This window comes from Culex quinquefasciatus, chromosome 1 (genome assembly GCF_015732765.1).
Source record: "Culex quinquefasciatus strain JHB chromosome 1, VPISU_Cqui_1.0_pri_paternal, whole genome shotgun sequence".
Lineage (NCBI taxonomy): Eukaryota > Metazoa > Arthropoda > Insecta > Diptera > Culicidae > Culex > Culex quinquefasciatus.
The window spans coordinates 5070485-5098054 of record NC_051861.1 but is presented as its reverse complement, the minus strand read 5'-3'; the positions used below and the strand labels follow the sequence as shown (position 1 = coordinate 5098054).

Below are 27570 nucleotides of genomic sequence, written 5' to 3'. Positions count from 1 at the left end.
CCGGCGGACTCTTCACAGCGGCTAAGTCCCGGCGGACTGCGGCTTCCACCGCTAAGTCCGGCTGGACTGGGGCCTCTGCTACTGGTGGCTGCTGGCGGGTCTGGCTGGTCAGGGGCGTCTTCTGGAACTGGAACTGGACTGGAGTTGAGCTGGCTGGAACTGACTGGAACTAATTCTGGAACTAACTGCCCTCCTCAAGAATTTTGGGGTTTTTATAGTCAGTCCCCGAAAACTCTACTAAATTTTGTTCTACTAAAAGTTGTCCGTTCCGATGAGAAGCATCGATGAACCTCATGAATTAAATTGTGCAGACCTCTGCAATTCTTCATGACTTTCCGTATGGTGTAGTGAGTACACCTCAAAATCTGAAGTCATGGGTTCGAACCATTGTCGTGAAACTTTAAATTATGTTATTGGAATATCAAAATTATGTTCCTAAAACATTCTCAAAAATGTTGGTCAATAATGAGAAGGTCGAATTCTCCATTGAACGAACATGCCAATGAATTTGGTTAAGCCACACCCTCAATTTCCCCTGTGGAAAAACATCGCACATTCATAATTGAAAGCTTAACCATTTTTTTGATTGCCTAACAATTGGCGAAATTTAATAAAGGGCTTTTCAGGTGAGGATGACTCATGATCCACACCTGTACATAAGCTTAATTATTTGTCGCGCAACGCGAGTCGACGGGTAAAATTATTTATGCTTGCGTAAGCGCGCATGGTCAGAACTGTGGTGAGGTTCGAAAAATGGACAAATTTAATGATTTAAATTTGAGGTCGCTGCAACACTTCGTGTTACCAAAGTAATATGTATAATACTGATTCTCAGTGTTTGTTTTCTGAACTTCCTAGATGGCTTCTTCTTCCACTCTCTTGAAAAATAGGATTTTTTTAAATGAAGTTTGTGCGAAAAAAGTTTATTAAAAAAATGAGAAAAAAATGTATTTTTTTAGAGTTTAACATTTTTTTTCAGAATTGTCTCAATCATAACCTACAACAATCCCGAAGACATCAAATCGATCAGAAAATCCTTTCTCGAGATACAGGTTTTTAAATGTTTTCATAGCACTTGAGTGCTATTTGGACAACCTCCAAATTTATGTTGAGACTTCTTTGAAGAAACTAATGATGCAAAACGGACAAAATTTTATACAAAACTAGAAATTCCAAAATTAAAATCAGGATTCAGGATCAGGATCAGGGGTTAACATCTTGTTTTATTTAAATTTCAGATTTTATGACTGTATGAAAATTTAAAGATTAACTCCAAATACAATTGTATTCACTAAAATCTACAAGAAAGGTTTTTGTAAGTAATTTAAATGGGGAAAATTTAAGGAAAACTAAGCAGTAAAATAAAAATGTAAACGAGCAGAAGCTAATTTAATGCTAAACCCCTACTTTTTCAATTACTTCCACTCGCTAAACACTCTTGACCACACAAACTCGCACACACACACACACGTGACGCCCTAAATTATCCTTTATCCTTTCAGCACCAGCACACGTCACGTCCAGCAGTTGGCCAGAAGTTGCCCGGCTTCTCCCTGCAGGCTCATTACCCGTGCTCATTGCGGGAGATCCCACCGCCACCATCATGGAAATGCTGATTCCAACTTTTCCCTCCGTCCGTCCGTTCATCCGTCATAAAAAAAACGGTCGAGGTGACGCTCCATGGACCGCACCGGAATATTTCATTGGCCCATTCGGAGCTGTCCTTGCCGAAAATTACACTCCCACCGTCTCTCTCACTTTCTCTATCTCTCTGGGGTAAGGTAAGTTGTGAAAATGTTTTTTTTTCAGTCATATGTACGTTTCTGTATCTTTTAAAGTTTTCAAAGCAAATTTTAATATTTTTACAAGTTTTGCAAAAAAAAAAGTCAACAATAAGTCCGCTTACCCTATAATAAAAGTTTCCCAGCGTCTCCGCGGCACCATCATTCCCTTGCATGAAGCTCCAAACCGCCCAGCACTCTGCACTGAATATAAATGATTCGGAAAATTGATTTGATGATTCGTGTGACTGGCGAGGTTGGGAAATTTTCCCACGAGACGAAGGAAAAGTGCCAGCAAGAAAACGCCAAAGCAAAAGTTTGTCAAAGCTCGTCTTCTTTATTTCTGTGCGCCTCCTGCGATTGTACTTACTTGTGATGTACAATTCAAATCAACGGAAAAATCTATTGTTGCCTGCCAAATCAACTAACACAGACAGACAGAGAGAAAAAAAAGAAAAATAACGAAAAAGTATGAATGATTCTATGATTCGGTTTGGGGAAAAAAGCACCCAAAAAAAACCAAACCCACACCTAACCTTTAACCAGCGAGTTTATTTACCACCCACCCACATTTGCAGGGTAGCAGCAAGCACCAGCTCAGCTGATGAAAGTGTTTTTCTTTAGGGCAGTGGAGGAAAAAAAATACAGAAAGAAGGTTGTTTACACACTATTGGCGATGATTTATTGCCGCGTGTAGGACTCTCAGCTTCGACGATAGAGTGGGTCTGGGAAATTGAAGCTTTTATTTTCAAACTGCCATGCGTCTCCATCAAACTTAATGAAGGGTGAAACTAAGGTGGAGAAGCGTGGTGCTTCAGAACTTTTTGGTAATCTTGAACCGCTTGAGGATGTTTGATTGAGTTTAAGTGTATGTGAAATCTACAAATTTAGAAAACTACCTTTTCACAACTTGTATTAATAAGACTTTTGCCAATTTTCATTCCAGTTCCGCCACTTACTTCACTTAAGCTTATTTATGTATTTTTAAACAAATAAAGACTTTTTAGGCTCTTTACAAATTTTAAATTTTAGGACCATAGATCGGTTAAAGAAAAAAAAAGAAAAAAAGAAAAAGAAAATGGCATCAATCATTGAAGTGGTTAAAAAAGGTTTTTACGTAGCGATGACTATTTCTCAAAATAAAGTTGTTCTAATGAATACGCCGGGCAAACACTAATTACAGAAACACTAGAATTGAAATTATTGACCTTAGAACATGCTTTTCTAGTGAGCAATTTTCTACGAAATCGGTCTTGTTTTTAGTATTTTAATTTTTGTATTTTTTTAATACGACTGAAACTTTTTTGGTGCCTTTGGTATGCCCATAGAAGCCATTTTGCATCATAAGTTTGTCCATATAATTTTCCATACAAATTTGGCAGCTATCCATACAAAAAGATGTATGAAAATTCAAAAATCTGTATCTTTTGAAGGAATTTTTTTTAACGATTTGGTGTCTACGACAAAGTTGTAGGTACACTGAAAATACGCCACACTTTTTATTCAAGTGCCCAAACACATGAATGATTAAGTAAAGCGACATTATAGATCTAATGACTCAGCACTTTTCCACTCTTGCGCTTAAAAAAACCAGATGGCAGCACGATGTAACGCCACGTCCCTATTGGTTTGTGTTTCAACATCAATCCAAATCACAATCAAATGCAATTGTTTGGCGATTGACTTTTTGGTATTTTTTGACACGTTATTTTCATTCGGGTGACTCAAGCTTTTCGAGTGTTTTGCTCATGAATTTGTCCCACTCTCTTGAACTATTCAAAGTGATGAGGAAAACACCTGAAATTAATCTTAAGATCTACACAAAACAAGCACTATTCAAAGTCAACGTGATTTTCCACTTGAATTTAGCGCGACATTTATCGATGGCTAGAAGCGAGGCTAGAACGAGTAGCACAAAAAACTCTCCCGTTTTCAACTGGCCGGCCGGCGCAGTGGTAGCGTGCACGCCTAGCAAGCGAGAACCTGTATATCGGTTGTACGTACTATTATTTTTCAATACCATTTAAAATTCAAGTCTGGAGTTTTTTTTTGAAAAGGTCCAATAAACCTAATTTCCAGATTTTGCTTTTTGGGTGTTTTTGGAACCACTTTGAGTCAGGGGTATCAAAAAACAGGACATCAAATGCCAACTTTTCAGAAATTTCCAGGTTGTGCCAAAAATCTTTGACCGAGTCATTGCGCAATTTCCACTAACTCGGACTTCGCACTAAATTATTGCTACTGATCGCACTATTGCGACTTGTCACTCTTGTCAGACTGGCTTGAGAAGTTTTGAATTTCCTCAAAAATTATCAAAGCGAGCCGAGGTTAATCGCTTGTATTCCAGCTGTCACTCGCAGTTTTGAAGTGCGAAAGTCCAGTTTGGTGGAAACTGCGACTGGAAATGTAAATAAACAACGAGCGGTTGCCTAGTTTTGTGAATTCTTGTTGTCAAAAGTGCGAGAGAAAACTGCGGGTAAAATCCAAGTTACAGTGAAAGGATCAATATGAATTTTTGAATCAATACTGCTTTTTTCCAAAAAATCGAAATATTGGTTGCAAAAATTTTTCAACTTCATTTTTCGATGCAAAATCAAATTTGCAATCAAAAAGTACTTTAGGGAAATTTTGATAAAGTGCACCGTTTTCAAGTTAAGGCCATTTTTAGGTAACTTTTTTGAAAATAGTCGCACTTTTTTTTTAAATTAATGCACATGTTTGCCCACTCTTGAAAAAAAAAATTTTTGAATAATGGTCCGATTTACAATGTTAAAATATGAAATATCCGTGAAATTTTCCGATCTTTTCGAAAAAAATATTTTCAAATTTTTTGAATCAAGGCTAACATTTCAAAAGGGCTTAATATTCAATATTACGCCCTTTTAAACTGTTAGTCTTGGTTTAATTTTTTTAAATATTTTTTTCGAAGAGATCGGAAAATTTCACGAATTTTTCATATTTTAACATTGTAAATCGGACCATTAGTTGCTGAGATATTGACATTAGAAAATGATGGGTTGTTTGGGTGAGACTTGGAAAACATCAATTCTCAGCAACTATGGGTCGTATCAACAAAGTTCAAAAAAGCAAAATATAGAGAATTTTCTCAGTTTCCAAAAATATTTTTTTCAAAAGTGGGCAAACATGTGCACGAATTTAAAAAAATGAAAAAGTGAGACTATATTCAAAAAAAGTTACCTGAAAATGGCCTTAACTTGAAAACGGTGCACTTTATCAAAATTTCACTGAAGTACTTTTTGATTGCAAATTGGATTTTACATCAAAAAATGTAATTGAAATAAAATTGCGACCAATATTCCGAATTTTTTGAAAAAATCAGTATTGATTCAAAAATGCATAATTCGGTCAAAGATTTTTTGCACAACCTGGAAATTTCTGAAAAGTTGGCATTTTATGTCCCCTAAAACATATAGTGATAAAAAGTTAAATAAAAAATCACCAAATTTTGTTTACCGTGTATCATTTTTTTCAGTGTAGTCTATATCCATACCTACAACTTTACCGAAGACACCAAATCGATCAAAAAAATCCTTCAAAAGAAACAGATTTTTAAATTTTCATATATCATTTTTGTATGGCCAGCTGCCAAATTTGTATGGAAAATTATATGGACAAACTAATGATGCAAATGATGCAAAATGGCTTCTTTGGGCATACCGAAGGCACCAACAAAGTTTCAGTCGGATTAAAAAATACAAAAAAAAGTCGAATGAAAAAAAAAGTAAAATGATAGTATGTATTCATCCAAAATTTTCAAAATTAGTTCGGGCAAAAGAAGCTTAATTTAAAATTTTAAGCCTTATTATTATTTTTCCAATCAAAAAGTCGCAAAAGTTTTTATAAATTTGCGACTTTTTTTATGTGCGAAAATTCAAAGTTTGTTAAAGACCCCAAAAAAAATATATTTGATTAGGCCACTGCAAATTTTATTTCAAGTTTTTGTACCCCCTTCTTCAAAACTTGACGGAAAAATCAGAGCGAAAAAAAATTGCTGAAAACTGAAACCGTCACTGAAAATTTTCTAAAAGTACTACATACTTTTCAGCACTGAAATGAAACTCGTTGCAATACTTGATTTTTCAGCACTCGAAAAACTTGTTTTCTTTTTGCAATGGCCTTGAAAGATTTAATTAAAAATTAAATTAAAATAAATTGTTCATTGTGTCATGCATTAATTTAAAAAAATATGTTTAAAAACTACTATTTCATAAATTTGTGAACAGAGAAATTCTGACTGCAAACATCTGCAACGTTAACACACTGTAAGTTGGTAACTTGTTGGCAGAGTTGTAAACCCTTGATTGTTTCGAAAATGTTATCTAGATTTCATTGTAGAATGAAAACTTGATGATAAATCTCTTCATTTTTTATGAAAATCTATATTTCTAGTAAATTAATGAATGAAATGCTTGCGCTTTTGACAGCGATAAAACTTACACAAAATTTTATGTTTTAACAACCATGTCGAATGCTGTTAAATCGCCTAAAAAAGTCACAATAGATAAGATATTGACATTTTTGTGCGACTCTTAAACTTGAATCATTTTCTTGGTATTCACATTTTTGTTTCTTTTTACTTTACTCTTTGTTTAAATTTAATTTAAATTAAGGACATATTTTTATTTAAATATATTTTTGGAAACTTTTTTTCAAACGAAATGTAAATTTCATATTTCTGTTTATTTTCCTGATATTAGGACTCAGATTTTAAATGGCTTTGAACATATTGTTAAATTTATTTATAAAAAAACGCTCAAACCCCAAAAGAACCACCCCATCGGCCCGTGAAGGCCGTCATTCCGAAGGGCACCCACAGTCAGTACAGCCCGAGTCCTTCACCGGCGGCGACCAGGCAGAGCCCATTATCATGTGAGTTGCGTGACCTGGGCGAAAAGCAAATAAAATTCTGTGCAGGCAGGCAATCCTGACCCTGGGCCGTGGTGAGAACGAGAAAAATGAAATAGAGAGTGGGAGCAAAAGCTGCGGGTTGGTGCGCAAAGTAAAAGAGGAAAATCAGGAAAATCTGTGCAATTTACCAATGCGGTTTGCGGGCGAGGAAAAAGAAAAGCTTGGTCCTCTCATAGACTGATGCTGAAGACGAAATGCCTAGCTTCCATTGAATTTATATAAATCACGGCACAAATTGAGTCATTTCCTAGCAAACATTGCACTTGCAGCTTTATTTATCGTCAAGCAGATTAAATCTAATCGTAGGAGAGAAAAGAACTAAAAACATATTATTAACTGAAGACCTAACCTACAATTAGATACAACGAATCACGCCACCACACCGGAACTGGCTGCTGATGCCTTTTTCATGTTCAATCAGGTGAAACATTAGCGCAGCACGAATGGAATAAAACAGCTTTTCAGCATCGTTCATATTCCCATTTTCCGCATCGGTTCGAACCTCCATCAAACCCGCAATACCCAATTTGTAACAAAACCGAAGATGACAGGTTTTGACAGCTGGTGGTGGCGCAAACCGAAAGGAACCTAAGAGCATCTCCACCGTCAAAATTTGGACCCTTTCAGCTTGTTGAACCTAACCTTGAAACGCCACAGAATCGCAGTAGTCGACGACGGGAAACCAGAGATTATGCTAATCATGCAGGGGTGTCACTTTAGTGTCGGTGCGGCAGAGGGAAATGTTGATTGACAGCCAGAAGGAGAGGGGGGGACCACCATTCCCCGGGGAAGTTTGATGATGAAACAGGAAATTATAAACGAGACACGAGTTTCCCCGTTTGCGGTTGTTGTGTCTGTCCCATTGTCGACACTGACAGAAGGGCGCCCTGTCGCCTGTCATCGTCGGGTTGTGTTTCGATGACGGACTGACAGGCGGAACTGAATTAAATTAGTGATTGATGGTTTGGGTTCGAGTTGCTTCGATTAGGGAATTCAATAAACTTTAATGCAAAAAAAAAAAAAAAAAAAAAAAACAGAAAAAACTGTAAACGTTGATTCCTTTCCCGGAAGTAGAACCACTTACCCGGAAATTCGCCATTCTCGCTGACGAAACAAAAAAAAAATTCCGTCGTTTCCATTTCTGCCAGTTCACCTGAAATCAATGCCACTGCCCGGAAAGAGTGCTTTTAGCTTTTTTTGTGCTCTTTCCCCGGGAAACCATCGAAGCAGCCGCCGGGCTCGAGTGCCGCGCGCGTGCCCTCACCAAACTGAGACGTTATGAATGTCGAACATCCTGATGGTTGCACAGTGTGAACTTGTAGGTGGACAAAACTTTTTCGGTGAGTTTTTTTTTAAATAATTGCCAATTCAAAAATAATGAATTGGGTCCCTTAAATTAAGCATATATTTGTGATATTATTGTTCACAACGATAAAGCTACGACCGCAAAAAAATTAAAATGGATTTCAGACGTTTCAGATTCTCAAGTCATCTTTTTAAGTGGGGTAATTCTCTACCAACTCACACGAAATCGGGAAAAGTTGCCCCGACCCCTCTTCGATTTGCGCGAAACTTTGTCTTTTGGGGTAACTTTTGTCCCTGATCATGAATCCGAGTTCCGTTTTTTGATATCTCGTGACGGAGGGGCGGTACGACCCCTTCCATTTTTGAACATGCAAAAAAAGAGGTGTTTTCAATGATTTGCAGTCTAAAACGTTGATGAGATTTGGTATCAAAGGGACTTTATGTAAAATTGGAAAAAAACGTTGATGAAATTTGGTATCAAAGGGACTTTATGTAAAATTGGACGCCCGATTTAATAACGTCCTCAGAATTCCGAAAAAAACGTATTTATCATCAAAAAACACTGAAAACGTTTTAAAAATTCTCCCATGTATAGTTGATTTGCAATCACTACTTAAAAAAGTAAGATTTGACGAAAAAAATGTAGCGTAAAACAAACCTAGCGAAAAAAAACTGCGGTGATAAAAACTTAAAGCAAAAGTACGGATACATTTTTTTACGGATTTTTTTTGTTTTCAAAAACTTTGAAATGTTACCCAAGACACGTAAAAAAAACGTATTTTTAGACAGTTGGGTCCTGAAATTAAGCATAAATTTGTGATATTATTGTTCATAACGATAAAGAATGTTTATCTGAGTACAATGCCCTTTGTACGGCCGCAAAGGATTTAAAATGTATTTTTAATTATTTTTTTTAAATAACTTGACCGTTCTTTTCAAGGGGATTATAGTTGATCCATCGAAAATTGTTGTCTTGTAATTTTTTTGTATTAAAATCATTTCTAATCGTGTTTGTTACCGTTGAACATAAAGATTGACATAGGGCATTAAGACCCTATTTTGAAATGTGAATGATTTTGAAAAGATAAAAAGATTTCATTTTTGAACGTTGAATATCGGACTAACAGAGTCAAAAATGCATTCCCCAATGATGATAATTTTCCAATCATGACCTTAGGATCATGATCAGGGACCAAAAATACCTCTATACTCACAATCTCGTATGAGGTGGCCGAGCATGACCCTAATAAAGATGATGTTAAAAAGGGTCAAATAAAACGTTTTGGGCCTTTTACATGCTAGTCGTGCTTTTGAAATTCTGAAAAAAAAAAATAAAAGAGTTTCTTTTTCCAGGATGTCATTTTCCAAATGTTCAAACTGTTCCCAACAGTACTATATTTTTGGAACCCAAATTGTACATTTTTTTCAATTATCACAGTCCAACAAGATTTTGTCTCTGAGACGAGTATATGTGTCCCTAGTAGAATTTTGCCTGCTGAATCCGAATCTGGGTCCAGAATTGCTCCAAATGGTCCCAATTTTGAGATACACCCGTTTGAAATGTTAGTTTAGGCCAAATTTAGCTACTTTGTCGACTATTTTACAAAAGAACTGTTGAATAAACAACTAAACCAATACAGTTATCTTAAAGTTCACGTTTTCCCCTTTCTGAAACACCCCTGGTTTTTTAAAATTTGATTGTTTCTACGCATATTTATAGCCATTTTAAAATTATATTTTCAGTTGGTTCTCATTCAAGTTTTTCCAACTTGCATGCAAGTGCAATTATGCTGGGATATCAATAATAAAAATCAAAAATGCTTTGCAGAACGTTAAATAAGTTTGTCTCGGGAATCTTATTGATCATTCTTAATGTAATTTTGTCTGCTGAATCCATTCCCATCATTAGATTTTTTCGAAAAGGTCAGGTTTTGAGTAAAAATAGAATTTTCGATGATTTTTCCAAATAAAATCGATTTTATGTTAAAATATGACTCAAATATGGCTAAAGGTCGATGTCTCGTCAGTCAAATTGATCATTTTTAATGTAATTTTGTCTGTTGAATCCATTCCCATCATTAGATTTTTTCGAAAAGGTCAGGTTTTTGAGTAAAAATAGAATTTTCGATGATTTTTCAAAATAAAATCGATTTTATGTTAAAATATGACTCAAATATGGCTAAAGGTCGATGTCTCGTCAGTCAAATTGATCATTCTTAATGTAATTTTGTCTGCTGAATCCATTCCCATCATTAGATTTTTTCGAAAAGGTCAGGTTTTTGAGTAAAAATAGAATTTTCGATGATTTTTCCAAATAAAATCGATTTTATGTTTAAATATGACTCAAATATGGCTAAAGGTCGATGTCTCGTCAGTCAAATTGATCATTTTTAATGTAATTTTGTCTGTTGAATCCATTCCCATCATTAGATTTTTTCGAAAAGGTAAGGTTTTTGAGTAAAAATAGAATTTTCGATGATTTTTCAAAATAAAATCGATTTTATGTTAAAATATGACTCAAATATGGCTAAAGGTCGATGTCTCGTCAGTCAAATTGATCATTTTTAATGTAATTTTGTCTGTTGAATCCATTCCCATCATTAGATTTTTTCGAAAAGGTCAGGGTTTTGAGTAAAAATAGAATTTTCGATGATTTTTTCAAAATAAAATCGATTTTATGTTAAAGTATGACTCTGAGATGGCTAATGGTCGATGTCTCGTCAGTCAGTTGGCTGCGATGGAAAGTAGATATAAGGGAAAGGAAGCGAACATGTTAGCTGACTACTGCTGGACCTTGCTGCGTGAGGATAAGGAGACAGTTTACAGCAGACAATCAGATCGCAAGTCGTTTTAGTGTAAGTTGCATCAATAAACTGGTGGTGGCACATATGAGCGTTTGTTTGAATCAAATAATGAAATGATTAAAACCTATCCCCCCCCCTCCCCATTATACCCTGACCTTTTCGAAAAAATCTGATGATGGGAATGGATTCAACAGACAAAATTACATTAAAAATGATCAATTTGACTGAAGAGACATCGACCTTTAGCCATATCTGAGTCATATTTTAACATAAAATCGATTTTATTTTGAAAAAATCATCGAAAATTCTATTTTTACTCGAAAACCTAAACTTTTCGAAAAAATCTTTGATGGGAATGGATTCAGCAGACAAAATTACATTAAAAATGATCAATTTGACTGACGAGACATCGATTTAATATATTTTAACATAAAATCGATTTTATTTTGAAAAAATCATCGAAAATTCTATTTTTACTCAAAAACCTGGCCTTTCGAAAAATCTAATGATGGGAATGATTCAGCAGACAAATTACATTAAAAATGATCAATTTGACTGACGAGACATCGACCTTTAGCCATATTTGAGTCATATTTTAATAAAATCGATTTTATTTTGAAAAATCATCGAAAATTCTATTTTTACTCAAAAACCTGACGCTTCGAAAAAATCTAATGATGGGAATGGATTCAGCAGACAAAATTACATTAAAAATGATCAATTTGACTGACGAGACATCGACCTTTAGCCATATTTGAGTCATATTTTAACATAAAATCGATTTTATTTTGAAAAATCATCGAAAATTCTATTTTTACTCAAAAACCTGACCTTTTCAAAAAAATCTAATGATGGGAATGGATTCAACAGACAAAATTACATTAAAAATGATCAATTAGACTGACGAGACATCGACCTTTAGCCATATTTGAGTCATATTTTAACATAAAATCGATTTTATTTTGAAAAATCATCGAAAATTCTATTTTTACTCAAAAACCTGACCTTTTCGAAAAAATCTAATGATGGGAATGGATTCAGCAGACAAAATTACATTAAAAATGATCGATTTGACTGACGAGACATCGACCTTTAGCCATATTTGAGTCATATTTTAACATAAAATCGATTTTATTTGGAAAAATCATCGAAAATTCTATTTTTACTCAAAAACCTGACCTTTTCGAAAAAATCTAATGATGGGAATGGATTCAGCAGACAAAATTACATTAAAAATGATCAATTTGACTGACGAGACATCGACCTTTAGCCATATTTGAAATATATTTTAACATAAAATCGATTTTATTTTGAAAAATCATCGAAAATTCTATTTTTACTCAAAAACCTGACCTTTTCGAAAAAATCTAATGATGGGAATGGATTCAGCAGACAAAATTACATTAAGAATGATCAATAAGATTCCCGAGACAAACTTATTTAACGTTCTGCAAAGCATTTTTGATTTTTATTATTGATATCCCAGCATAATTGCACTTGCATGCAAGTTGGAAAAACTTGAATGAGAACCAACTGAAAATATAATTTTAAAATGGCTATAAATATGCGTAGAAACAATCAAATTTTAAAACCAGGGGTGTTTCAGAAAGGGGAAAACGTGAACTTTAAGATAACTGTATTGGTTTAGTTGTTTATTCAACAGTTCTTTTGTAAAATAGTCGACAAAGTAGCTAAATTTGGCCTAAACTAACATTTCAAACGGGTGTATCTCAAAATTGGGACCATTTGGAGCAATTCTGGACCCGGATTCGGATTCAGTGGGCAAAATTCTACTAGGAACACATATACTCATCTCAGAGACAAGAAACATTTGATTTTTTGTTGAACTGTGTTACAGTCCAGACTCGATTATCCGAAGTTTTGATTATCCGAAGTTCGATTATCCGAATGTTTGTATGGGAATTCGGATAATCAAATAACGACAACAAAAAAATCGTTTTTTCATTTTCTTTTTATCTAATCTAATCTAATCGAACACAATCGCAGCCAGTCCGAAGAAAGCATCCTGGAAGAACTTGCGGTTAGATTACGCCCCAAGTCCTTTCTTGTCAGTATTAATAATTGCAGTACATCCGAGTTACCACGAAAATGTATAGCAAAAATTAAAGCGGCCAGGCCTACTGCGTTGCATTAACCGCAGAGACAGATTCTGTGAACGGATCACATTTCACAGAATCATCAGGGGAGGAAGGGTGCGTGGACATACCGTACCAAACGCTCCGAATCAGTTAGGTGTGGTGTGTTAGTGTAAATTGGCAAATTATTTTATTTTTAGGGGGAAGTGGGAATCGGAAAATTGGGGTTGGGGAAATCGGGATTGGGGAATGGAAAAGTGGGAAAGGGATAGGAGGTTATTTAACTTATAATATTATAATTTAGGAGAACATAATCAAATATCAAATAACATGGAAAGCTCTCACCAAGAAACAGCGAATCTTCAAAAACACAGCCAGGTGGTGGTGGTGTCCCGATAGTCTGACCCCAGGATCTTGACAGGACACAGGCCGGTCGGAAGTGTTCCTTTAGCACCTTATATCTCCACTCTCAACAAATATTTCCAGCCTCTTGAAACGCTCTGGTAACGGCCTCCTCCAGCTTGGTTGAGCCCTTCCACTTACTTTTCATGTTCCTGATCCGGTTTAATTAATTTTCAGCGAAATTCACTTCGACAACGAGATTTAGAAACAAAATTCCCATTTAACACAAAAAATCCTTATAAAAGAATGCATAAAAAAATACACATCAAATTCGAATTCTGCAACAAAATTTAGCCAAATTTAAATAGTTTATTGTCTATTAAACTATAAAATGCCTTTTTCAATGTTTCGTCACCGCTAGGGCGTCCAATTTTCCCGGGTTTTGAATTTCCCGGGAAACGGGAAAAATATTTTTAAATCCCGGGAATTCCCGGGATCCCGGGAAATTTTTCAGCAGTCATAAAATCTATGTTTAAATAATGTTTTATATTTTTTCAAGCTTAAAATTATAGATTTAGTTCAATAATAATAATAATTGGTGAAAATATACACTTCAATCTGAACAAGGACGACAGTTTTTAAATAACTTAAAAGAAATTAAAAATGATTTTTTCAGTATTAAAAAAAAACAAATTTTATTTTAAATTTTATTCAAATTAAATAAGTATTTTATAAATATATTTCATTTATATATTTTTTATATGCCATAACTAGAAAAGCTTGAAAAATTTCTTCAACAATGTCTACAAAAACGAGAAGCGACAACAAAACCAGACTTTTATTTAAAAAAAGGTCCTATAAGCATTTTTCATAAAATTATTTTTATTAGGTCCTTCTCGGTACTGGGACCTGGTTACTCGGTAGTCAGCCTTTGTAATTACACTTTTCTTAATGCTAAGAGTAATTACAGAGATTTCATAAAAATCTGTAGAAATAAAATAATAACAGTCAATGTAAAATTTAAGATAAGTTTTGAATGTCTTATTTTATATCAAACACATTTTACTAATTATCATTAAGTTACTTGCGCCAACTGAGCAAAATCAGGACTACAAGCTGAAAAGGTACAGGGGATTTCAGAGCAATAAATTTGGAAATCGGTGTACTAACTGTTTTGATTCCGATGTTTGATGAAAAATAATTTAAATTTATATTTTTTTCAAATTTAAAATCCTAAATATAAATATAATACCCAGTCTTTTAAAAAACATATAATTAAATTGAAAATATTCTAAGCGCCCGGCATTTTGTGGATCTGTGAACTAAAATTTAAACCATTTTCTCTAATAAGCCAAATTAATGCTGATATATGCCGAATCCAACTGTTCATCTATTTCTACAACCAAATCTGAATTTCCAGACCAAAATTTGATTTTTTTTTTCAATTTCGGGAATTCCCGGGACAAGTTATGAAAATTCCCGGGATACGGGAATTCCCGGTTTTGGGAAAATCCCGGGATTTTTGTCCCGGGAATTCCCGGGATGAACGCCATATTGGACTTAAAAATTATAAATCACTTTAGCATAGTTTAGGGGTCATACTAAAGCTCGACAATTAAAAGAAAAAACAAGGATTTGTTTTTTTCGTTTATTCGATTATCCGAAGGTTCGATTCTCCGAAGTGATTTTTTTTCCGATGCCTTCGGATAATCGAGTCTGGACTGTATTTAATTTTAATTTTTGACCACCAGCTCGTCCATAGTGCAATGCCATGGTCCGCGAAGGATACGGCAAATGAATTCCCAGAATCCATAAATCGCCCCTGGCTTGGAAATTTATTATGCCGTGGGTACCTTCTGGTGGATGCAACTTTTTCATATTTCAATAAATTTATTTACTTTGATTTGTGATAAAAATGAGGGAGGCAAAATACTAAGTACCGTCAAATCTGCGAAACATTTTCGTAGTGAAAAACTTCTGGAAAGATATTTCAAACATGACTGCACTCTGGTTCCACCTTGAACCTTTGTTGTCTGAATTTAGAATAACATTTACCACTGATTTTTTTTCTAATAAATCGTCACCCTTATTAAGGCACCAAAAATCTGGCGTTCAGCATTTCCGCCCAAGGCAACCCCCACTTTTCGACACAACTTTGGCCCACCCGCGAGTGGGTGGAAAATAAACTGGGATTACAAAAATAGAAATCCAATCCCGCCGTGCTGCGACGGCACTATACGAAATTGTGAATGCTGCTCGCAGCAGAAGTTTCCTAAAGTGTTATGAGTTACTTATGTTGAGGCAGTCGCAAGTTATGTTTCGCGTTAACTGCTCATGGGCGGAACATGTGGATAGTTAAAATCATTAACCTCGAAATTTTTATCTTAAAGAAATCTTCACACAAAATATGGATACATTTTTGTTAGAAGCTTTCTATAATTCAAAGGTTTGGATTTTTGCCATCCACCAATGGTTTTCAACTTGAGCCTCCACCAAGAAATTAGTTTATTCTGGCAAGAACCAGGCGCGCCCAGAAAACCGATATCCTTCGGAATTGTGCGAATCTGGACTTTGCACCAACGAACGCACAAGCAAGAGGCACGCACGATGAAACTTCTCCTCGCAACATAAAGCATCGAGTGCTTATATTTATGTGGTTTATTAGCCATTGTGGCGTGGCGAGGCCGGTCCGGAAATAGCCCAAGCCGAACATAAATCCAATACCTACTTCCATCTCATCAATTTCGACACTTTCGGTGCAGGGCAATTCTCTAGAATTGCAAAAGTTTTTGCGTTTTTGTTTTTGGTGGATCAGCAATTGTAGAGAACATTGATTTTGTGCAAATTTCAGCCAATTCAATTTAACTAAAAGAGGTTGCGAAAATGTAGAAAATTACTCTACATATTCATTGAGATTTAATCTAATTTAGGCGACGAAACAAATCTCTCCCCGTTAGAAACTACAGCAAAAAATCATCCTCCTGCCTGCGCTGCTTCTCAATTCCCACTTTCCTGTGGTCCCGTTCGCTGCTGTCCCGACTCCTGTTCCGCTTTGTGGCCACCATTTTCTCCTTCAGCTCGTGGTTTTCCGCCTGGACTTGCCCCAACTGGGCCTTGACCCGTCGCAGCTGCTCCTCGGCGTCGTCACGTTCCTTCCGCGCCACCAGTGCCGACTCCTTGTAGAAGTCGTTCTTCCGCGTCAGGTTGGCACAAACCTGCAGCTTCTGGTGGTTCCAGAAGGCGATTGCGACGGAGGCGATCTCCATGATCACTTCCGGGTTGTACCCGCACAGCTGCAACTGGAAATGGGGGCCAATTGTTTTTTTTTTCTTTCTTTCTGTCCAGATTAAGGTTATACTCACCGCCCGAACCTGCACCGGATGGTCCAGTTTGCGCTCGAGCAGAGACTGGCCGTCCCGGAAGATGCTTCCACAGGCCGGACACGGCGATCCGGGGTTCACCGTGAGGCGTTGCCTCAGCTCGCGGCCATGTTCCGGGCAGAACACGTGCGAGCACAGGGTGATCCAGGCGGTGCACTCGATCTGTTGGTAGCAGCCACTTGAGTTGCACACCAAACGGTCCCGCGCGACGGTGGATGACATTTTGACGTTTTGAATGGTACTTGGTGGGGAAAGTTTTGGTGCAAAGTAGGCTATTTGACTGAAAACTCACCTTTTCCGAAGCTGTTGTTCTGAGAATGACACTTGCGGAAATTTTGAACACAAAAATTCAAGAGATTTTCTGGACAATAGATTGTGGAATACAATTGGGTACTAAAGCTCTATGTAAATTTGTATGTACAACGGTAAAAACAAGAATAAAAGCATTTCTGATCACATTTTTTCATTTTAACGCAAAAAAATGTTATTGACAAGAAAGACAAGACAAGTACGAGGTTTGATTCAACAAAATTTTTGTTGAATATAATCAACGCCGATTTTGCGTTGAAACAAACCTTGATTTTCTCAAGTCCACAAAAGTCTTTTGTTGTTTCGAAAAAGCTGCTTTGACGTTTAGCGTTGATTCAACAAAAATACTGATTTTCAAATCAACAAAACGTTTTGTTGATTCAAATATGCCTTATTTTTCTGCGTGAACGCAAAAACAAAATTATTGACAAGACAAGACAAGACAAGTCAAGTTGGACCTTTTCTGTCAAGAAGGGCCGTGAAGTAAATTTTTCAAAATTGGATTAAAAATCCATTTTAAATCCTTTGCGGTTGTTTAAAGGCTCAGAAAAATAAGCTATATCGCCGGGAACCGTGGTGTAGGGGTAAGCGTGATTGCCTCTCACCCAGTCGGCCTGGGTTTGATCCCAGACGGTCCCGGTGGCATTTTTCGAGACGAGATTTGTCTGATCACGCCTTCCGTCGGACGGGAAGTAAATGTTGGCCCCGAACTAACCAAAAGGTTAGGTCGTTAGCTCAGTCCAGGTGTAGGAGTCGTCTCCCTGAGTCCTTCCTCGGTGGAGTCGCTTGTAGGCAGTTGGACTAACAATCCAAAGGTCGTCAGTTCGAATCCCGGGGTGGATGGAAGCTAAGGTGTAAAAAGAGGTCGCAATCGAGAACGCCAAGGCAATGCTGTAGAGCGAATAATTTAATTTTTTTTTTCGCTGTAAACAATAATATCAGAAATCTAAGCTTCATTTTAGGACCCAATTTTATTGTATTACCAGATTTTAGGGTGGTTCCACAATTTCATAAATTTGTTGGATCAAAATTGGTTTAACTCTAGATAATCGTTTTCAAGGTCTACGTAAATTTGGTTCAAAGTTGACAAGAGCACACGCATCCATAATTCATTGACGTCAGAAACAATTGACATCTAGACGCGTTTAAACCTCCCTTTTCGGATAAAGAGTGAAAGCACACGCCGCCTAGACCTGATATTCCAGCCGTGCCGGAAATTGAATGAGCTCGATTTGAATATCAATGTGCCGAAAAATATGGGCGCAAATCCGCAGAAGTAAAAACCATCAAGGAGAGAACTCAATATCCTAGTACAGGCTGCGCTAGACAGTTGGGCGTTGCGTGTGCTCTCGTGGCGCAATCGCTATTTTGAATTTTTTGTTTCAAAATCAGTAGAATACTCCCCCCACATTGACATTTCGCACTCAAAAAGATTTTGCGAATTGTTTTTTTTTCTTTTTTTCAGAAAATAGGATAATGCCAACAACACGGCCGCTTACCCTAGACCAGTTTCGGCATTCGTTTCTTTTGTTCGAATTGATTTGTTCCATAATGTATTTCGAAACTGCCAACCCTTTCACTTTGCATTTGTTCCAAAGTTTGTGGGAGGAATTCAAATGTTCTTTCTAGTTTCAAGCTCAGACAAACTGACGTTAAACTCTTTCAAAATTCAACATTCACCGGTTTCTTGAACAATTCTCATGATAACAATCCCATCATGGATTTAAAGAAAACAATAGACTAACCTGTTGTCTAACCTAAATGTTCAAAAACTCAAAGTAGTTTTTATTTGAAGGTATTACGGAAATTTATAAAAAAATATGGTTTCGATCATCAATTTTGAGTTGTTGCTAGTATGTTTAATAACCAAATAAATATTCTCAATACTCCATCGCTGCCATATTGGATGCCATCATGAACTCCATAGAGTCCAGACTCGATTATCCGAAGTCCTCAGAAAAATGTTTAAATCTTGGCGAAATATTTAGATTAGCGGTTCTCAACCTTTTCTAGGGTAAGTACCCCTTTTCTGTTACTTAAACTGCTGGTACCCCCTCGTGTTCGTACATTAAATTTTTCGTTTACATGAGTTTTTTTACATTCCAATTTTGAAAAATTAAACTTCATTGGCATTTTTTTTATACATAAATGTTTTTAAGTTTGATTTGGGAATTAAAATGTAAATTTTTGATGACGGACGAATTGTTTTTGAAAGAGATATTTTTAAAACAGCCCAAAATATACATTTAAAAGATTCAAAATCTGTTTTGAATTCAGATTTAAAAATGCTATTTAATTTAATAGAACTTTTTTCAAGTTATTATAAAAAAACTTAATTCTATTGTATCTATTTTATTTTAATTCCCCAAGCAAAATATTCTGACCCATGACGGTACAGAAATTCTCAGCACGAAATGTGAAAATTTCAAATGTCAGACTAGGGACTCGTAATCGACTCGATGTATCAGGGCGTAAAATTACATAAAGTTGCATAAAATAATGCAATATTTATTTTACACCCAGCACTTTTACACGGATTACTACTTTTTTAGCTGTGTACTTTTATAAGTACGGACAATAATTTAATCTCTTTTTTAAAAAAATTTCAGTAAACTATTTTTGTAGTTTTTTAGAATAAATTTTTACAAATCAAATGACAGGATCTTGAAGAGGACATTATGCCGCGTCGATTTAACTTGGTACTTTAGCCGAATTTTATGTACTTTTACGTCACAAAAAGTTTCCGTACGGGGAGGGTACGGACAAATATTTGACTCACTGTACATTTAAAAGATTATCAAAATTTGTTTTGATTTCAGATTAAATAATGTTATTTAATTTAATAGTACTGTTTTCAAATTATTATAAAAAAATTAAATTTTATCTCTAATAATCGAATGATTGTGAAAATTCTGCTTTCTTCTTGAAACATTTTTATATCCATTCTTTCGTTGCTGAGATACAGGTCACGAAAAATATATTAAAAGAGTGTATTTTGTGTGACAATTTAAAGGAAAAGCCTTATTGTTGTTTTCGTACCATTTGAAATGGGATCCATAATTTCCAAGGTATAAAAATCACAAAAAAAATCATATTTTTTCCAACATTTTGAATGTTTTAAATAAATGATAGCTGCTAAAATTAACAATTTTGAATATTTGTAAAAAAAACAAATCAAATTCTTAAAATTTCTTAGGAACCATCCATAAACCACGTGGACACTTTTTGGGAATCTGTTACCCCCCTCCCTCGTAGACAATTTTCCATACAAAAAAACTTTTTTGTATGGATCATGGACAATTGCAATACCCTCCCCCCCCTAATGTGACCACGTGGTTTATGGATGGTTCCTTAACAAGTGCAAATTATTTTTTTATCATTCAATATGTTTTAAATATTGGTCGAATGTTGATTTTTTTAAAACAACATATTCTTTCAATTATGAGCAGCCTTTTAAAGTCCAACTTTTAAAATAATTCCAAACATTAGAAAGACATTGTTTTTGGTTGAAAATTATAACATAAACATTGAAAAAAAAAAAAAATGCAGCGGACTTATCAACCTAAAATTTGTCTAACTATCTCAATTTTTAGATGATTTGAAGGAGGAAGCTACAGAAATTGAATAAACCAAGCTACAAATAGAACAAAAAAATGTAAGCCCTATTAAACAACCAAAAATTTCGCTGATTCCCGATAGTTCTTTTCAACAAGACGAATAAAAATATATTAAACTGCAAAAATACATTTGATGTACAAAATTGAATTCAAAGAAATCAAATGCTTCCCTAATTTACGTTCAATTTCAATTCTACAAAAATAGAAACCCTTCCTTCAATGACAGACCTTTTTTGCGGCGACAAAAAAAACTCAACTGAAATATAGCGCTATTGTTTTCGTTATTCGAAGGTCCTTGTTGTTCCTTTTTTTGCATTTCGTCTTCATTTTGAATTCAATCCCGAGAAGCAGTCGAATTATTACGCTCGTGAATATTTAACTAGGCCAGAGGGAAGCTGGCCTGCCGCTACCTTGCTCCGTTATGGGGCGTGTGTAGGTGGAACAAGGACGACTTTTCACAGCACGAAAAAATTGAAAAATTTGATGAGTTTTGGTACTTTTGAAAATATATATTCCTAAATTTGAAAAAAAAAAACTGCAGTTTAAAATAAAATTTAAACTTTATTTTAGCGCAAGGATGATCTCTCTTGACCTTCTCTCAGTTGCCTACAAACACCCACACTCACATAACAATAACATCCCGCCAACGACAAACAACAATTACCCAGGGAGGCGTCTCTATTGGGTTCTGCACACACAAACACACACACAGTGTCACACACACAGCAGAGTACCATAAACTACCAACCACTTAAATTATGTAAGGAAACTTGACTCCACTTCATTCTGAAAGAAAAGCGCGCGACTCTCTCCGTGCGCTCGAAAGTGGGGTGAAAAGCTGGGAACACTGCTGCTGCCAGTGAGCACACAAAAACAATAAAAAATGGAGCGTGGGAAAATATTTTCCGAAACGGTTTTCCGTGGAACTGCGATGGTTCTTGGGGAAGAAAAATAAGCACGTATAATAATACCATCACGCAGCTGAAACTGTCAGTGCACTATGTAGAGAAAACTAAAACATATTTCTTTTAAAAACTAAAAAAAAAAGTTTTCAATAGTGAACGCCCGTGGTTTCACTGTAACGATTTTTCTCAGTGTAACACCCCAAGAGAGATGTGCACCATTCAAGAGTGCATCGTCGCTTAAGGAAAATGACCAGAAACTATTATGCATCCTTGGGCTCGAAATTAAGGTTCCTCCCCAAACCACTTGCGCCCCAGTTTCAGTTTGGACCACCTGCGCTCCATTGTTTCTCCGCAGGAAAGAAGTCTGTTGGAAAATTTTCACTTTTAGATAACGAGAAGGACTGAGCATTTAACGGAACATGAAGGTCCATTAAATTAAGTGATTCAGATGGAAATCTTTTAATACCAGGAAAGTACGTTCTTTTTAGTGGAGTTTTCCGTTTGGTTTTACGCTAAAAGGTTGCATCCATTTTAAATAATTTCAAGTCGCTAACTATTAAATCGAAAAACGATGAATAATTGCTTTTTCTAACTTTGATTTTGAAGTTGAGAGAATCAACAATCGCAGCTATAGTAACAAATAGAAATGTTTATGATAACTAAACCATGACTTATTAATTTGTCTGAAACCGAAAAGGGAGCACCCAAATACGGAGATGTATTTTATTTGTAATTTTTGAATTGGCTGAAACTTTGTGGGGTCCTTTCCTATGACCAAAGAAGCTATTTTGTGTCATTGCATCACCCATACAAGTCTCCAAACAATTTTGGCAGCTGTCCATACAAAAACGGTACGTAAATGTTCAAATAGCAGTAACATTTGAGTGAAATTTCTGATCAATTTGGTGTCTTCGGCTAAGTTGTAGGTATTGTTGAGGACTATTGAGAAAAAAATAGGTACACGGAGAAATAAAATTGCCGATTTTTTTTATTACCTTTTTTCACAAAAACTCAATTTCCCAAAAAACATGATTTTCGAGATTTTTTAATACGTTTTAGGGGACAAAACCCGCAACTTTTGAGCCATAGAGAAGTATGGTAAAAAAATCTTCCGCCGGGTTATCCCCCCCCCTTTCAAAATCGGTTCAAAAAATCAGGGGGCAAATTTTTTTTTCAAAAAACTTCAAAATTTTAAAGGAAATAGAAGTCTAACCAACAGAAAACAATTAGAAATGTATTTTTCTTTGTTTAAAATCATATTGAGCATGTCTGAGATCGATCAAAAATATTTTCAATTATTGTGAATTCCAATGTACAGCACCGCAAAAAGTTTCTTTTCGGCGAAAAAAATCTCTTCAATACTTGGATATTTTGAAAACTAATGATTGGAAAACAACTGGGCAGGAGAAAAATGCACTTTAAATCACTTTTTTCATTCAAGTGTTGAGACCATGGCTTGTTCTTTCCCCCCCCCCCTCCCCCCTCTTCGACCACGATCAGAGCCGAGGGACATAAACTTCAAAAAATATTTGCAACGGACTTTATTTTTGGAAAAAAAATAAATGTTATGCATAAAAAATTGGCCTAATTTTTTAATTTAAAATTAAATTTGCAATCAAAAAATTCTTTACAGATTTTGACAAAGAACTTTGTCCTAAGGTTTCTATACGTGGTGTCAATCCAAAATTTTCGCGAAGCGAAAACGTTACGTGACGAATTCCCCTCTCGGCAAATTTCCCCTCTTTTTGGTGCTCGCTGGTTGGTTGAACAAACGTTTCCCAATCAGTCAATATAGAGACGTGAGATTGATGTATCTAAAATCACCCCCACTCCACCTCATAATTTTCGGATCGTCGACGAGGTAAAACGCGGCTCGGTCGGTCCCGAAAATTCATTCTGTTGCTGGACGTCGACGATAACACATCAGCACCCGTTTGCAGATGGCCCGTTTGCAGATGGCCTGGAGGCTCGGGAGCAGAAAGCCTGGATGCATGGACACGCCAAGCCATGCCAGCCGGCATGAGCGGGAATTGATAATTGAAATTGGCCACCACTTGGAGTGGCCAGAGTCCCCGGCGGGTGTTCCGATGGGGGGACATTTGCCGAACCATAAGAGTTGGGGCAATATGGGTATCAAACTTCAGGAATCTGTTTCTGGAAATTTAGAATAACCATTTCTTAACCAATTAAAGCCCTGGCAGTTCAGCTCCACTTGCAATTTCCGTTCCCTTAGTTCGATAAGACGTTAATATTATGTCTTTAAACTTTTCAAATCAAACAGCCTGTTTCAGGGCCACGAAATTGACTACTAAAGAGTTGTCTTGTGTAATTATAAGGGAATCATGGGGAAATTTGAACCGGACATTCTAATCGAAAATTTCAACAATCATCTAGCAAAGTTCTTTGTCATACTGGTCATGTGTAACATAACCACCTTCACCTTTTTTTGATAAAGGGCTCCGTTTTCGAGATATAGCCACCGAAAGTTTAATTATAGCGAAATATTCGCAGTTTTTCGATTTTTTAAAAAAGCGGATAAAAGAAAAAGAAACACTAAAATTGATTTTTTCTAAGTCTTACCCGAACAACCCACCATTTTCAAATATCGATATCTCAGCAACTAATGGTCCGATTTTCAATGTTAAAATATGAAACATTCGTGAAATGTTCCGAAAACAATATTTAAAAAAAATGAATCAATACTAACAATTCAAAAGGGCGTAAAAGTGAATGTTTGACCCTTTTAAAATGTTATTTCTGATTAAAAAATACGTATTTTGGGAAATTGGGTATTTGTGATTTTTTTTTATAAAAATCGGCAATTTTTTTCCGTGTACCTACTTTTTTCTCAATAGTCCTCAAGGAGACACCAAATTAATCAGAAAATTCACTCAAAAGCTGTTTACGTACCGTTTTTATATGGACAGCTGCCAAAATTGTATGGAGACTTGTATGGGCGAACCAATGACACAAAATAGCTGCTTTGGTCATAGGGAAGGCCCCCACAAAGTTTGAGCCTAATCAAAAAATACAAAAAAAATGGGTGAAATCGAATTTCGTAGAGAATTGCTCAAGGGTCGAAATTTCGCTATTTCTCACTCCGTTGCAACGTCACGGAGTGATCGATGTGGCAAATGAAATGTTTGATTTAAAATTAGTTTTCCATAGTCACTACTTGTAGCAAATTATATTTTCAATCCGAATCTGTAATAATATTTAAGTTAGGGACATTGATATCATACGAGACATATATTACTAAAAAAATTCATGACGTTGCAATGCCGGAATAGGTCAAATAAAAAGTTAAAAAATATATAAATTGAAAGTACAAGCTATGGCTTCAAATTTTAAAAAATAAAAGAATTTAAATATGGATTGTACAACAGTCCAGTTGTTTTGCAATCACTAGTTTCAAAAATATCTAAATATCGAAGGAAACATTATTTCCGAGAAAAAACTTTACACACGAATTTCACTAAAACTTCTAAATCAGTAAATATGATGGTCATCGCAGAAAAATGCATTTTGAATTGTTTCTAGTTTTAGTTATTTCCTTGAAAAGATTTTTAGAAAATACGGGGTTCGATCGTAGCAACCGGTGCTGACGGTTGAAAAAGTTTTTCGCTCCGCGTCATTTTTGACAAATTTTATATGCATTCTTTATATGCATTCTTTTATAAGGATTTTTTGATGTTAAATGGGAATTTTGTTTCTAAATGTCGTTGTCGAAGTGAATTTCGCTGAAAATTCACTAAATCGTTCGGAACTGCCAAGGATCAGGAACACGAAAAGTAAGTGGAAGGGCTCAACCAAGCTGGAGGAGGCCGTTACCAGAGCCTTTCAAGAGGCTGTGGTAGAGTCGATTCAATTATCCTGGATGTGCAATTTGTACCAGCGAATCCGCAAATATTTGTTGGGAGTGGAGATATTCGGTGCTAATGGAACACTTCCACTTCATCCGACCGGCCTGTGTCCTGTCAAGATCCTGGGGTCAGACTATCGGGACACCACCATCACCTGGCTGTGTTTTTGAAGATTTAATGTTTCTTGGTGAGAGCATTCCATAATTATTTGATATTTGATTATATTCTCCTAAATTATAATATTATAAATTAAATAACCCTCCTACCCCTTTCCCACTTTTACATTCCCCAATCCCGATTTCTCCAACCCCAATTTTTCCATTTCCACTTCCCCCTAAAAATATAAAAAAATGCCAATTTACACTAACACACCACACCTAACTGATTCGGAGCGTTTGGTACGGTATGTCCACGCATCCTTCCTCTCCTGATGAATCTGTGAAATGTGATCCGTTTACAGAATCTGTCTCTGCGGTTAATGCAACGCAGTAGGCCTGGCCGCTTCAATTTTTGCTATACATTTTCGGGGTAACTCGGATGTACTGCAATTATACTTGCAATTATACTGACAAGAAAGGACTTGGGGCGTAATCTAACAGCAAGTTCTTCCAGGATGCTTTCTTCGGACTGGCTGCGCTTGTGTTCGATTAGATTAGATTAGATTAGAAAAGATTTTTAGAAAATACTCGTTGCCCCCTGATTTTTGTTTTCAGAAAAAGTAACAATTTACAGATTTTGCCCACCCCTCCTAAACACCCACCACCCTCAACTCTGTCTTTAAAAAAGTAGAAAGTTAAGCAAATTTATCATTGATTCATGCATTGAAATAACATTTAATAACGTTTTTGGAATTATTGGACTGCTTATCGGAACAAAGTCGGGATTTTTTTACATACAAGTTTGAAAATTTTGCATGAATTTTAACAAATGCTCAGATTCTATCTCCTGAAAAGCAACGTAATTTCTGAATGTAGCGTTTTCTAAAAATATTTATTATTAATAGCTGAGAAGATTATCTACAATATTGGTTTTCGAATAAGCCTTTTTTTTTTTAACTGACGATGATTCAGCAACAAAATCAACAAAATTTTTCTTTAGTTTCAAAAAATGCACATTCAAGAGTCATCAACCGATCGATCGAAATTCTCAAATCCCAGTAACGTCTTTATCTCTCCCAAAACGAAACGAAAACTGTCCATTTCTAATGTGTGCTTTTATATTTAATTGGCCAAAAAGGTTCAAGCCACGAGGACCCCCTCCAGTAACCTTCTCCGAAGTCATCCCGAAATATGTGTTTGAGCGAGTCCTAAATAAATACCAATTATCATTCGTCTATTGACATTCACGTCACGAGCTTCGGGGGACCTTTTTTCGAATATTACTTTCAATTTCTGCATGTTGAAAAAAAAAGCCGGAAAAGTCATCCCGGGAAAATGCTTCATATGAGGTTGCAACACGAGCAGATTGCGACATTAACTCAGCAGAAACAATTGTGTACGTGTGTGTGTGTGTGTGTGTGTGTGTGTGTGTGTGTGTGTGTGTGTGTGTGTGTGTGTGTGTGTGTGTAGCAGGGTTTTCCCCGTTTGGTTTCTTTGCACTTGTTTGGTTGTTTTTCTTTGCCCAACCAACTTTGGTCGCAGATAAATTGGACCGAAAGACAGACAGAAAATCTCACCCCTTTTTTTTGCTGGCGTCCCACGAGATTTTCTCAGATCTTGTATTTTTTCCTGTTTTTTCTCTCTTTTTCGTTTGCAGAGTGATGTTTTCCCTATACACGACAACCGACAACTGATAAGGAGAAACTCGGCGGTGTGTTTGAAGATGAGATTTGAAGATTATATGTTTACTGTTGTTGTTTGTAATAAGGAAGAAATTCAGTTTAAAGAATTATTGCATTCATCAATCGATGAAGCAGCATCATTTATTCAATAAATTTTGATGACTTTTGCTACTGAGAGAATTGCTCTTTGGCGAGACTCCATTTTTCTGTGAAATGTTGTAAATTTCAAGACTCTTTCTGAAGTGCTAAAAAGCGAAAAAATACATTTTCATCTATTAACAAAATAAATATGAAGACATTTGGATGTACCATTGCCGAGATATAGCTATTTAAAGTTAGCAGTTTCAAAAAACGCGTGCCACGATATCTCAAAAATGCCTTGACCAAATCGGCTCAAAATTTTGGTGAAGACTCACTAAACGGGTCCCGTGTGTATGACAAAGGCCGATTTTCAAAAAG

The 27570-nt window shown here is 35.8% G+C and overlaps 2 protein-coding genes and 1 long non-coding RNA gene across 6 annotated transcripts in view; 1 reads left to right on the top strand and 2 right to left on the bottom strand.

Annotated features, from left to right (window-relative positions):
• Nucleotides 1-27570, bottom strand: part of LOC6040880 (gamma-aminobutyric acid type B receptor subunit 2) — a 49845-nt gene that overhangs the window by 12550 nt on the left and 9725 nt on the right. The window lies entirely within an intron of this gene.
• LOC119765452 lies at nucleotides 1238-27164 on the top strand. Its single transcript, XR_005276740.1, has 3 exons — nucleotides 1238-1315; nucleotides 1503-1781; nucleotides 27087-27164. It is a non-coding gene; the product is annotated as an uncharacterized LOC119765452 (long non-coding RNA).
• On the bottom strand, nucleotides 16195-16932 carry LOC119765451 (E3 ubiquitin-protein ligase CCNB1IP1-like). The gene is made up of 2 exons (XM_038249311.1): nucleotides 16620-16932; nucleotides 16195-16556 (listed from the first exon to the last, which is right to left on the bottom strand). The coding sequence occupies exons 1-2, from the start codon at nucleotides 16857-16859 to the stop codon at nucleotides 16218-16220; spliced, it is 579 nt and encodes a 192-aa protein (XP_038105239.1). The 5' UTR covers nucleotides 16860-16932; the 3' UTR covers nucleotides 16195-16217.